We start from the raw sequence: 15229 nt of genomic DNA on the forward strand, positions 1-15229 counted from the left end.
GACCTTCAAATGAAGAAAGGTAGACCCTATTACTCTGGACACAAAGCAAAAGATAAAAACGAAAGTGAAGGAGATAGGAAACAAGTAATGAAATTCAGTGTTACTTATAGTACTGATAACACGGCAGTGTGTTCCACCATCAAGTACTGGCACATTTTAACATCTGACAGCAAAATAAGAGAAATAGTTGGCAAAGCACCTAGATTCACCTTTAAAAATAGGAAGAATCTCAAAAGGTTATTATATAATAAGGATGGACTGAGCAGCATAGCTAATGTTCCAAGGATCAATTCTTCACTTACAGGCATGCGGAGATGTGGATTTTGTAAGGCCTGTACAGTGATTAATTCTACCAATAACTTCATTCATCCAAAAACAGGCAAAAGTTATAAATTTTCTGGCTTTGCTAATTGTGTCAGCAAGAATGTAGTATATATTGCAATGTGTAACCCTCTGTTTGGCTTACTACTTAGGAAAGACTAATAGAATGTTAAAAGAACGTATATTTAAGCATCACTCACATATAAGAAATAAGGTCGAGACTAATGCCCTGTACAATCATATACGTGGTAAATGACAACCATTCATTTAAATTTATGGTGATTTCTTTGATCAGACAGACTCTAAGAGAAAGTGATATTGTCAACAGAATGGAAGTGGAAGAAGCTAAATGGATCATGTTTTTAAGAGCAAACTGCCCACCAGGGCTCAATGGGCATATTCTGCTAAAACCTTTCTTGAAGGAACAAAGACTAAGTACGAAGAGATAATCTTCATCTCTTGATAGGTTAATAAAGAGACCTGTCTAAATCCGATGTTACTCATTGGAAGGGAGATCACAGTTATAGGAAGTTGAAATATATGTTTTAATTTATCAACAAGAGGCTTGCCGAGATTAGCGGGATCTGATTGGTGTTGCTATGCAGTGATGCTATACATCATGTGAGCTGAGCCATTTACAGTGATTGAAGAGAATGTGTTTTTATTTCACAAAAACACAGGATTTACTTAGGATCTGAAGAAGGCTTTATGCTGAAAGCGCTTGTCCTTTGCCTGAGAAAGCGATTGGACTGTTTATTAGTTTTATTTTAAATTTATGCTATCCATGGTGATACGCTCTTGTCCCTTACCCACTTAAGTTGTTTTTACACTTGAGTGATCTTCAGTGGTGTTTCTTTGATTTTACTCATCATTGTAGATAATGACAGAAACACTACAGTTTCTTTCCAGTACCACAAAGTAGTCCATGAATTGTTGCTTAATTAGGCAGTTGCATAAAATGACATTTAAACCTTAAATATAACACTGCTGTCTTAATGGACAACCACACACAAAGCTGTGTGCGTTTGTGTGTGTGTTGGGGGTTATGCAAGTGTGGTGCTCTGATGACACAGGTACAAGGCAGGATATATGTTAGGATTTTTATTTTTAAAATATGCATTTATTGAAACTATTACAGAATGCAAAATATAATTTCTTATGTCTAATGTCAAATTTAATTAAAATATTTACAGCAAAAATAGGAATAAAGTAAAAAGGTACAGTACAATGTGAATATGTGCATGTATTAAATTTATTATTGGTTTCATAAGTCATCAAGCAAGAGAGTCTCAAATGATTGAAACACTAATTAGATGAATCAGCTTAAAATATCCCCCCATGGGTCATGTCAGAAAAAGCTTAACTTTCCCCCATGGATAGCTTCAGAAAGAAAGTGACCATTTTCTTTTCAAGGCTGACTGCATCCCCATAAGTATTGCTTAATATCTGAGCAGGGTGGTTTGTTTATTTCATTTGGAGTTGATTTGAGCAAGTCCAAACTGTTCAACAACATATCCAGCTCCACTTACCACATACATTAAAATGTTTTTGATGCTCATCTTTGCACACTTGTCATACCTTTAATGCAACTATTTGAAAAAATAAATTATCCCAATTAAAAGTTGTATGTTTTCTCTCCACCCATAACATCAACACCCATAGAACAGTATTTTATTTCCCATCTATTAATCATAATCCATATAGAAAAAAAAAAACACAGTAGGTGTCATTTTCAACACACAATCATAAGTTTCATTCTTCAGGTTAACGGTGAAAAAAGGCAATAACTGTAATAGTAGCTTTACGATAAAGAAAATAAATATTTATTTCTCCTCATCTTGCCCCATGTACCCATGCAACTACATTACATATTTACCTTCAAATAAGTTATGTCTGTATGTATTTATTTATTTATTTAAAATTGTTTAACAGGGTAGAACATAATCAAGAAATGGCTAATTACAAGTTCAGCCCGGTTGCATCTGTACTATAAGTAAAGCACAGTTGAGAGACAGATTAAAAAAAATATGAAATGCTAATTGTCCTAAAAGTGTTAGCAGTTTGTACTGCACTTCCTTCTGTCCCAGTTTTCCAGAGAAATGATTTATTCATAGTAACATGTGGAGTAACATTAATGCCTGCAGTGAACTGCATCCAAGTAAGAAAGAAATTAACTATGTAATGCAGGTTAAACAATCCTACAGAAACAGAGCTCATATATTTCTTCAGTCTTTCTACATCAGTCAGTGTCCTTAGCATTCATGTAAACAACTAAAACCTCTTCCTTGTCAAGATCAGCAAGTTTGTGACTCCTACCATCCTGAAGTTACATTCTCTGGCAGAGTTTCCACACCTTCCTCTTGTACCACTTAGCATCTACTGGCTACCTGAAATTATTTTCTTGCTGTGACATCAACTGGATGGGTTGTAACTCCCAGAAGCAGCCAGTGAAAAAGAAGGAATTAGTGAATGAACAAGTTGATCGTCTTTACATTTAAAGAATTACTGAATGAACAAGTTGATCATATTCACATTTAAAGACTAGTGAACGAACAAGTTGATCATATTCACATTTAAAGAACTAGTGAATGAACCAGTTGATCACCTTCACATTTACATTTATAGTGCTGGCTTCAGGTTTTTATCACTCTAACAAGTCAGGCTTTTGTGAAGCCATTTGGTTATGGATCCAGTGCTATTCTTCTTGTGCACCATGAAACACATCCTGGTCACTTCCTGCTGACCATTAGTAGCTACAACAATGTGCCACAGCTGGTTATTTACCTAGCTCATCCCGGCTCCTGGCTTGCTCATCCTTAAGGGGAACATACTCACAGACACCTATATGATAACGAGAGTTCCTGAACTCTCTTCCTAGTTTCTGATGTTATTGTTCTTCATCACTTCCTTGGGAAGATGCAGGTCAAGTCAGCACCAACAACACTTCCTACTATTACACCTTCCCATGATGCCCACTTTATTAGGTTTGGTAAATCTTAGTTCCCTTTTTTGGTTTTGGCAAAAACTAACCTTGTCGCATTTCCATTCATTGCTAGCATGCAAAACCCAACTGCTTCTTTCAGTGAAAGGCACATATTCAAGGTGCCCTATAAAACAATTAACACTAAGAAATACACTAAGCAAATAATTGTCCTCTCCTACCTAATGTTTCATATGGCAAGGAAGAGCCACGTTCATTTCTGATGACGTTTGTAAAGTTTTCATCAATTTGTACTTGTACACTAACTAATAGCAGACCTCTGTAATGGCAGCTTACCTAATGAGCAATTCCATAATGCCTTAGCTGTAAAATTTGACTGTTACATGCTACAGATTAGTGGATGTTAGCATCTATTTTCCCTACTCTGTGGACCCTGTCTGTTTGAAGGTAAACAAATACCCCGTTTAACAAGTCCTTTAATCAAAGCCAATCAATGAAAGATATGAGGTTGAAGAACTTACCTTCAAAGCAAGCTTTTTAACTCACTACTTTCCAAAAGATGAGTAGCAAAAATTGAGAGTCAAGAAGCATGAAAAACACACTAAGGTTTTTTTTTTGCAGGCAAGTAATGCCCCTGTACCCCAATGTTATGACTCTGCCCTGACAACTCCCTAATTTAAATATACAAACTCCATAGTCACACCAAGTATATCACCAACTCATACTATAAAACATATTGTGATGAAACTCACTGCGACTTTAATTTTCACAGTAAAACCACACATCAGAAAAGCCACCAAACAAGTGTGGTTAAGCCAAGGTTTAGGCCCTCTAGTCTTTTAATCATATGATCCAAAATTTCTGCCATCTTGATAATTTTTTTAATTGTGCCTCTTAATTGTTGCAGTTTACTGTTTTGTCATGTCATGTGAGCTTCCAGCTCATTAATGCATTCAGCAGTTTTAACTATTTTATTTTCATCATGTCTTTTTCTGCCATGAGGGCTGCTTCCTCTTGACACATGGGTCCCATAACAAGGGTCACAACATGCAGTTTCCCTTGTATTTTGTCCAATTTCTCTTTTATCCTGGGAGAAAACAGTATATATCTTCTAATGTTTTATAGTAATGTTAATCCACCACCAATTTGTATTTCTACTTCACAAACTCTCCCTAAGTAACATTTAAAAATACAGGTATGGCTGGGGATGGAGTTAGAGTCCCAGACAGACGGACACATTCAGGTTTCATAGCAACCTCAAACTAAATGAGAACGAATGAGAATGTGAGAATGCTACAGTTGGGTTCACTTGTCATTGCTTGCAAAACGTTTTGACACAGAAATAGATTTATAAAATGCTGTTTATACAAATACTTTTTATACCAGATTCATTAACCAGTGACCAGAGTTTTGAAGCTGTCCTTGGGCAGAAATGGTGGCCAAGCATCATTTGTATCTTTGTGTACAAAGTGGAAATAGAATCGCCCTCAAACTGCACTTACTGTGTCCAGCACAAGCTATCTATCAGCTGTTTCATGGTGAGGTCATCCCACTCTTCTGCATGAGGTGCTTTCCAAGGAGCATCAGCCGGGATCTAAATGCATACAAACAGGGGTACAAAACATGAAAGTGGGTAAACTCCCATAAAAGCCAAGACTATAAACAAAGATTACATAGTTCTTCATTTAATACTGGAGACAGCCTTGGTCTGAACCTTTGTTGCCCAGTGGCTCCAGTGACTATAACATGGAGAAGAGTTTTTCTCACTGAGTTTACATTACCAGTTACAGCAGGAATTGTGTAAAGAGATACAAAAAAATTAAACTAAATATCTTTCTTTTTTTTTAATGTACTATTGCAAAATGACAATAAGGCATTCCACTCTGTGGCTATAACTGCAGGCAGAGTATTAAAACAATGAGCATTATAATGCTACTTCCAGAGTTACAGGGTTTGATTCCCTCAGCTTTCATCTGCCTCCTGTGTGACGTTGTGCAAGTTACTTAACCAGGCAGTGCTTTGGGGCAACTAAAAATTATAGCTAGAATCATTCATGGTCTTCTGGACTGCATGCATAGTAACTAAATATGAAATCATAACATGTAGGTTTCCAGCTGAAACAGCATGTCTTAACCACAAAAGATGTGTGTGAGCAATTCCACAATAACACAAACCTTATCATATGCATTTGCAATTGCATGATGCACTGATTACACTAAAGCTCAGGAACACCACAGATTTAATATACATTTTATAAGTGACATTCCTCCTCTGTAGATAACTGCCTGACAAATCATGGTCATGTGATGTCAAATGTGCAATGTGCATGGTTTCTAAATCGTGTTAAAACTAAACCAGTAAAGAGTTCTGCACCAATGAAGCAACAGCACATCATGCAGTCAGTGCTATGTTTATTCATTTTCTTATTAACTTATTTGGTAACACATTAAGCACACTCTTACAGCTTCATACATGATCCCTAACGACTGTAATACAGAGTAGACAGATTTTGCAGAAATTTAAAAGACGCCTAAAAGTAAGATCATTAATATCATGAACCTCACCAAAACTGCTTTAAATAGCTATGTGCCAAATTAACATGTGCTGCTTAAAAATAAATGCCATAGTACACTTATAGTATTGAAAGGCAATCTGTTACAACAGCTGTATCTGAGAAAAAATTGTCTTTCTGTAATTCACGGAGGTCAAAGGCTGAACTGACCTTTACCTAGTAAGCATTATCACAAAGAAAATGTAAATACATCTTAAGGCAGTATATGAAGCATGTTTCTCATGTCAGCTGTAGCATTAGGCCTCATGCAATAATATGGACAGGAACCAAGCTAAGCTGATGTGGTATGATACATGAAGTGGAAGGGATCTGAATTTTTACATAAAAAATGCATTTCCTCTTAAATATGTTGCAGTTATAAAATTAGCAAATTGGGTGGGGTCAATCAGTTCAGCAACTACTCCTCTTAGAAAGGAGGTGTAGATCATATTAGGCTAGCCAGAGAGGGAAGGAATAATTTTCTGAGGGGCAATTAGTTTTCCCTTTGGAAAAGGTTAGGGTAATTCCAGGTGAGTGAATGACTCCTGAAATGAACATGAGGCTGTTGTGTTGACATCAGCTGCTGGACTAAAGACTTACCAAACATTCTGGAGATGAATAGAAATATATACACTTGGCTAGGTCATGTGACTATATGCTCACAATGGCTAAGGAACTGGGGGGGGGGGGGTGTCATTAAAATAAAAAAATCCCATCGGGAGAATGGCCTGATTAATTCCTCTTAATAATAATAATAATAACAATCATCAGCTTCACCTTCTCTGGAAAGCGAACAAATGCCACAACCTGCAAGAGTGGTAAATGTGATCATGTTCCTGCCATAGTGAGGCTGGTCACGAGTTTGGAAACAGGGAGCAGATGTGCATACAAACAGGATAAGAAATACAGAGAGCAAAAGAAAAGGAAAATGAAAAAAAACTCCATTTATTTCATTTGGAGGAGAAAGATCCCCACATGCCATGAATACTTATATATAATGCTTAAAACATAAATAAAATAATTAAAACAACATTAATAATTTAAATATGGAATGATGACAAATCTCAAAGTAAAACTTAACAGTTCTAAAATAAAATTTCAGTAGTTTAGGATATTGTTTCTCAAACAGTAAAGCCAGACTTCTTTGGGAAGCTAGGCCTGTTTATTAGAAATATTAAATATTATACATTCCTTTCATTTTACCCGCGGTGGTGGTGCTGCGGTAGCATTGTCGTCTCACAGTAAGACGCCGTCCGGTTCGATTCTCAGCTAGAGCGTCTTCTGCGTGGAGACAGGTGTGAATGGGCGTACCTTTGGTGAAGGTTGTGCATCAGGCCTGGCAAGCCGGTACGTAAAAATCAACTGCCAATCATTAGCGGACCGGAGTTCCGCTGTGGCGACCCCTAACTGGGAAAATCCGAAAGACACAAATACATTCCTTTCATTTTGATTCAAATTAAATGCAGAATTACAACAATCAGTCAAATGTGTCCTGAGTTCATATCAGTATCAAAAGAATAATGCAGTAAAAAAAGTTTGCTGATTTTATGTATATCTATATATTTTTTTCACTTGTGTTGTTTACTGGGCTTTTGTTTTGGATTCCTGGCTGCTGATCAGTGTTGAGTTTGGTTACTTTATAACTAATTCTCCCTAAGTGCAATTACTTTATCAGTTGTACTAATGGAGTACTTGGGTGTCTCATGAACTTTAAACCTTATAGTGTAAGCTTTGTGTAGGAGCTGTGCTCATTAAGAGACGAAGAAAAGCTCAGTTAGTTAGTTTGGTTTGTATGTGTGGCTGAGAGTTTTATATCCCTTACGTGTATTTGCTAAAGAGTTATGTTTTCTGAGAGCAGTTTGATTTGGTAAAAAATGATTTATGTAATATTTATTAACTCAATAGCTGACATTAACTATTGCATTCTGTTTAAGATATGTACATAGAATTTGCCTTACTTTTTCAGATACTGTTTTTCAGATAATGTTGGATTTAGAGCTGGATTTACTCTGTTTTTAGAAATAAATGTATTTGTATGTAGGGATTGTTCTAAATACTTGAACTCTCAACAATCCTGTATTGGAATTTTGTTTTGTCTTGATGTGTGCTCCCTGTGCACAGCCAGGTTGGAGTGGAATTACTGAAGACCCCACCGGTCGGTGACCTTTGATTGTCAAAAAGAGAACTAGAATGTGAGGATGTGAATCCTTCAAGTCCCAGCTCACCATTAAGCAGTGGTCTGGTAACAAGGGGAGTAGTATATACAGTGCGAGAACTTTGACTTGTGAACCTTGACAAACATATTCAGAAAGGAAAAGTTCAACACTGGTCTCTTCAATAGCTCTTTTTCGGGATCAGAAAAATTCTGGACTAACCACCTTTCGTTCTTTATGAAGCAAGGACTGGTTCTATGACCACTAGAGTCCAGCATTTACTGGAGAAAGGGAGGGAATAACAAAGTGTGGTCTGGTAGAGGAGAAGAAACACCCCTGATTGGGCGGACTTGAGAAAGATGGTTTCCGTGCCATGGCACAGGTACAAGTTGAAAATGGAATTATCATTTTTAGGAGAGGAGCCCCCCTAGTTTGGCTTGGTGTTACTTTCATCTATGACTAAAGATGGAAACTAGGGAATATGAAACATTGTTGTTACTCTGCATCAATTTGCTGCTGCCATCTCAAAATTTAGGGATCTGATGCTGTACTACATACAATCAGACTCAAGAGGAGAATTCAAAATCCAATCTTTTTTACTATCAGAAAATTCTAGCTCTGCAACAGTTCTAGAAAAAGGCATGGGGAGAAAATAAAACCCAAAAGGGTTACTTATTTGAGTTCTAAAGCTGATAAAAACAGAGAGAGGAGCAGTCTTCAAGGAGATCCTTTTTTACTGTGGCACTAGAAAACGTAATGGGTCCTGCCTGTGGGTTTGTAGGATAATCCCGATCCCACCAGGTGATTGGTCCTTCATACCCACAGACAAACAGCAAGATAAGTCCTGAGCTTTGCCAGAGGGAGGGTAACAGAGCACAAATACCCATATGCCAGTACGGCAGTGTGTTTGTTGAACATGAGTAGTAACATTTTAAGCCTTAATTCAATGTAAACTGTACAAAAATATATCGCTGGCAAGAAAGATGGAAGAGAGAGAGGAGACTACAGAAGGAGAGTATACAGACTACAGACACAGCAAGGACAGTGCCATGCCGGTCCACTTATTCTTTTTACATTTCACTTGAACAGATGGAAAGTATCAATTTAGAGTTATCTGTATATCATGAAATTAATGTTGTCACTATGTGTGTGTGTGTCTCTATATATATATATATATATATATATATATATATATATATACACACACACACACACACACACACACACACACACACACATATATATATATAAATGAGCTTTAAATCATAATAAGTAGCAGTGGATCCAAAAACCCTTATATCGTCTGCTGGGGTAGAAATTGGTTGAATGGGAGATCACAAAGAGTGAGGATTTAGAACTACACATCAGAGTGGGCTCAGGTGAAGAAAGAGGTTCCACAGGAATTGGTCCTCAGACCAGTGTTGTTGTTTGTCTTTTCGGCTTTTCCCGGTAAGGGGGCGCCACAGTGGAACTCCGGTCTGCTAATGATTGGCAGTAGATTTTTATGGTGCCGAGTTGCCAGTCCGACGCCCAACCTTCAGCGAAAGCACGCCCATTCACGCATGTCAATGTTGTTTAAAATTGTCTTTTCATTAGTGCCAAAAAGCTCAAATATTTTGATAGCCAAGTATGTAGATGATAAATAATTGGATGTGTAGTTACCACACCTAACGATGCTGACAATTTTAATTAGTAATTGATTCAAGTAACTTTGTGGATAAATCAAAATGTGTTAAAAGTTAATAAGGACAAATGCGGTACTCAACGTTTTGGTCAAGCTAATGTTAAGCTAAATGTGAAACTAGGATCAGCTGATTTACAGAATTTGATAGACTATAAGAATCTGGATGTTATTATAAATAATAAGTTTAGATTTAGGTCATATGTTCAAAAAATAAAAGTAAAATCTATTCAAGTGGTTAGTCTAATGCTTAGGAATTTTGATAAAAGAAACAAAGAATTCCTTAAGAAATTGTTTACAGGTTATGTTTATCCAATTATAGAATATAATATGTTGTTTTATTTATATAAAAATGGAGATTTATTATTACTTGGAGGTATCCGGCATGAGTTTAAAAAGAGAATTCCAGAGATTAATGGTATGTCATACCAATCTGGACTAGAGAGGCTGGGTCATTTTTCTGTTAGTTACAGGTATTTGAGGGGAACATTGTGTTTAGTTTATGGAACCTCTGTAAAAGAAGAGTTAAACTTACTATTAAATACTGAGCTACTGGACTCATGTCAAACTATTAGAGCAGCATGTCATACATACTGTATAAAGTCGATGAAAGTAGAACATCTAGATATTTACCACAATCAACAGTACATTTGTGAGACAGGTTAACTTTGTCTATTCAACATTCCAATTTATATCTTTTTTTTTTTTTAATCAGCTTGACACATGGATTGATTCCAAATCTTTTACTTTTATCATGGAGCCCGTGTTTTAATTGTCCTATGGCCTTAATGCAGTTTTAGTCAAACTATTGAGCTAATAATATCTTTGACATCCACTTATGCTAAGCATTCAAAATTAAACTGACAGAAACCGGAGTTGTTTTGCATTACACAATACATTACATCTTATAAGCAGTTATATTTCGCAGAATTTCTATCTTCTTCTTCTGTATACCACTTAAGATCATCCCATTAAACATAGTAGGTCTTTTAAAGTTATCCCATTAAACTGTTGAATGCAAAGACTTTGAGTAAAGCTGTGTAAAAGGATGCATCTATGGAATAACAAAATCAACTTATTTTTTCCTTTGGAAAGTTTGATATACATACCGGCCATAGAGGACGAAACCTATGCTTTATTTATTGACATTTGATTACCGGGAAAGTTTGACTGGGTAGAAGCCCATTTTCAGCAAAGGCCCATGGAGAAAAGCTTAAATTAAATATAATCACCTTGATTGTTTCTGCAGCTGGAGGAAAGGTACACATTAACTTCAGAGGTGAGTGTTTCGCATAATCAGCTGTGATCAGTTGGAAATGACAGCTGACCTTTATTAAATCATATGATTTTCAGTCCAACAAAACTGTACAACCTAACTAATGTGCATTAGCACTAACCATGCTCCTGCCCCTAACCCAGGCCTACTCCTTACCTTGTGAAAAATCCTTTCCATGACACTACCACTAAACAAGAGACTCAGACATGCTTCATGTACACCAGCACTCATACAAAATACTAAAGCTATCTCCTTCCCTAACTTTGTCTAACCTTAACCCACCAACACGTCTACACACACACAAACACACACACACACACACACACACACACACACACACACACACACACACACACACACACACACACTCCCAACTTTAATGCCGAAAACATTGGTATATCCAAAGGTTTTGGCATTAAAACATGTTCAGTCCAACTTAATGAAAAGCCATATACTAAAAGTTATAATACTGAATGTACAATAATGAAATGGCAAAATGTTGAAATCATAATACTTACTCCCTTAAATGTGGGCTCCTAAAAACTGAGGTCGCTAACGTCATGGAAAATAGATGCATGACTGCCGAATAATACACCAATGCACTGTATGAACATGTACATAAATGCATGGAACTAGCCATACCCAACAGAACCAAGATGTTCAGCTCCAAAAAAAGGAAGCCAGTCTGGTGGCCCACAGCCATTAATAAACTCTACAAAAGAAGGAAGAAACTAGTGTAGAAAAAGGTGAAGTCCCAAGGGTCTACTTCAGAACGATGAAAACGCAAACTCTGAAACGCTCACATGAGCGAATAATCAGAAACTGGAAATTGGTATTTTAGGATCACAGTACACTAACGATTGGAATATTTGCCCTTTCCTCACTGTAATGCGATCTCGGAGTAGGAATACATATTTAGCAGGGGGTGTGGAGGGCACAGCACCCCACAATACAAATTTCACATTTCTGATTATTCGCTCATGTGAGCATTTGAGAGTTTGCATTTTCATTGTTCTGACATAGACTCAAGTCCCAAGACTGGAAAAACTCCCTTATTAGCCTCAACAAAAAGTTGCGATCCTTCATCAAAACCTCTAAAGCCAGCTATGAAGGCAGAATTGCGGCAGACACTAAAAACAACCACAAAGCCTTCTATAGTTATATCAAGAATCTCCACGGCAATATCCAGGTTTGCTCTGAGTGGTAGCTCCTATACTGAACCAACAGATATTGCCAACAGATTCAGTGCCAACTTTACCCCTCTCTCCCCCCTAAAGGACCAATCACAATACTAGAGGAATGCCAGGCACCCAGCATTACTGCAGCACAGGTTAAAACTGCATTGTCCAAGGCCAAGAATGCAGCTTCCATGGAACCCAACAATATCCCTGGATGTGTTCTACGTGAACTACAAAGTGAACTGGCACCACGTCTGTGAGCCCTGTTCAATAACAGCCTTACCTCAGGCTTTGTCCCTACCGAATGGCGCACTGCTATAGTCATCCCTCTCCATAAACGGAGAATGACTATAGGCCCTTTGAATTATCACCCCATTAGCCTGATGAGTCTGATATGTAAGGCTATGGAGCAAATCATCATGGACCTAATTCACAAGGATATAGGGAATCTCCAAACTCTAGATCCCATGCAATTTGGTTTTGTGAAAGGCAGATCATACCTGCTCAACCTGATTGACTTCTTTGAGTCAGTCACCAGAGCGGTGGATGAGGGCAAAGCAGTTCATACACCCTACCTCGATCTGGCCAAGGCCTTTGATACCATTCCCCACTCAGGAATTATTGATAAACTCACCAAACTAGGCAGCAACCCCTATATCACTAGGTGGGTTGCAAACTGGCTCACAGACAGAACCCACAGTGTGAAAGTAGCGGACTCCAGGTCAGACTGCCAACCAGTCACGAGTGGAGTCCCACAGGGATCGGTCCTGAGTCCTCTCCTGTTTGGCATCTACTTCTCAGAAGTCCAGGTCAACACGGATGGACTCTGGCTGACCAAGTTTGCAGATGACTGCAAGATGGGAGCTATTATTAACTTCCCAAGTGATGCAGACATCCTACAGAAAGGCCTCACTGAGAACAATGACTGGTGTCAAAACCATGGTCTTAAGCTTAATGCCAAAAATATGTCGTCATCCCCTTTGGGAAAAACACAGTTCCCACTAATTACCAGATTGATGGATCCCACTGAACACTGAAGGCGTTATAAGAGATCTGGGGACACAGGTTGACAGCAACCTCTCCTTCAATCACTACAATGCCACTGTGGTCATAAAGTCATTCTATGTGGCACATCGCCAAGGGTTTTGCATCCAGGAAGAAAGAGGTCATTATCTCTCTCTCTACTCTTCCCTCATTAGGCCAATCATAGAGTATAATGCCCCACTTGGCATGTACATCACTAGACACATGCAATAGCTGGAATGGCCACAAAAGTATCTCACACGAAGAGGATCCTAGTTTTTAAACACATGTCCTACATGGACAGACTCAAAAAACTCCAGGTATTCTCTCTCTCATATCGTCTACTAAGAGACCATCTCTGCTTGACTTACAAAGCCATGTCTGACCCAGCTCTGTTAGAAATGCTAAAGAAATCCAATCTCTCCACACCACATGCTCCAGAGACTTCACCCTCATTAAAACAATCAACAGAAGATGCTGGAGGGACAGGTAACCCAGAGACTGCCCATGCCCTGGAGTAGACTCCCCATACATGTCAAGCAGAGCATATCACTGGCCCTCTTCAAGAGAAATCTTGATGAGTGGACAGGAAATAGAAAGTTCACCCCGGGGATCACTCCAGTGGCTCTATTTGATAGAGGCACTGGGAACTAATGTCGGGTGGCATGATGCCAGGGCACTTCTACGGGCTAGGCTTGTAAAGGCTCTAATTAGCCTAATACATACCTATGAAAAAGCTGAGCTCCCATGTCAGTTTGTGAGTTTCACTAACAGGGGAGTGATATTGCTTGTTGACTGGCTGCATTAGGGCTCAGTGTACATATGTACTACATGTACGCTATTAGCAGGTATTTTGAGATCAGGATTGTAAAGTTTCCACATTTTGACATTTCTGGATTTTGGATTCAGTATTATGAATTTCAATATTACCATTATTCATAGGTTCATAGGTGTGTACTAGGATTTCACTTGAAGAGGGCCAGTGAGATGCTCTGCTTGACATGTATGGGAAGTCTATTCCACAGCATGGGCAATTTCAGGGTTATGAACCTGTCCCATCAGCATGTTCTGTTGATTGTGGTAATGAGGTTGAGGTCTCTTGAGCGTGCGGTGTGGACGGATTGGAATTTCTTTAGATGTAGCATTTCTAACAGAGCTGGGTCAGACATGGCTTTGTAAGTTAAGAACTTATTCACTAAATTGTCATTAAAACACAATCTCACATTTAGCATAAACACAAAATATAAATTTTATTCTGTATAATGCCTCCAAAAGTTGACACTGGATGCTCAATGTATTTTCAAACAAGTTCTCACTACTGTAGAACTAACTATTCAAAGATTGTAGTGTATGCATATTTATGTATGTGTGTGTGTGTGTGTGTGTGTGTGTGTGTGTAAATACATATAATACACATATATAAATACACACAAAACTGAATAGGAACAATCTAACAATTCCTTGAAAATTCTTTCTGCGGCTAATCTAGTTATAGCTAAACCAGGTCTTGTGGTCATCAATCAAACAATTTAGTGCATTAATCAAAACATTAGCCTGTGTTAATGATAAAAAAAAAAGACAAAAGAGCAAAGACTCAGGAGTCATCGACTCAAGTAGAAAATCTCAGTTTGGTTATTTAAGGACAGATGAGCTGCTGTATACAATATAAATTTATTTCAAGGCAAGTGCTGTTATATTTACAGAAGTCCAGCTGAAAGGCGGTAGGAAGAGAATGGTCAGGACCATTTCTGGTTGGCAAGTTGAGGGGGCTGGACCAGGGTTGTGTCCTGTTTATTGAATGCTGGATGGTCATCCCATTGAGGACCAGACACTGCCACTCTCTACCTCGCTTTTCTTATTAGTACTGAAATGTACTCTGATTCAGCAGATACGACTCTGGAGGAAAAGTACTACTTGTATGTTATTAGTAGGCATTGTCAGGTCAGTGTTGTAAAGTTGTAATATTTTGACAGAGATGAGTAGTAATTTAAAGGCTTGGTTTTATCTATGCATATACACACACACACATATGATATAAATATATATATATATATATATATATATATATAGAGAGAGAGAGAGAGAGATAAGATTTATACAATTGT

At 37.9% G+C, this 15229-nt stretch overlaps 1 protein-coding gene across 1 annotated transcript in view; it reads right to left on the bottom strand.

Annotated features, from left to right (window-relative positions):
- LOC122789724 (amine oxidase [flavin-containing]-like) overlaps window positions 1-15229 on the bottom strand; it is a 1342089-nt gene that overhangs the window by 1039848 nt on the left and 287012 nt on the right. The window contains exon 5 of the mRNA XM_044057159.1: window positions 4765-4856. Within this exon, the coding sequence (XP_043913094.1) occupies window positions 4765-4856 (92 nt within the window). The remainder of the gene's footprint in view (window positions 1-4764; window positions 4857-15229) is intronic.

Source organism: Protopterus annectens, chromosome 15.part0 (assembly GCF_019279795.1).
Source record: "Protopterus annectens isolate FY-2018-M chromosome 15.part0, PAN1.0, whole genome shotgun sequence".
In the NCBI taxonomy this organism is placed as follows: domain Eukaryota; kingdom Metazoa; phylum Chordata; order Ceratodontiformes; family Protopteridae; genus Protopterus; species Protopterus annectens.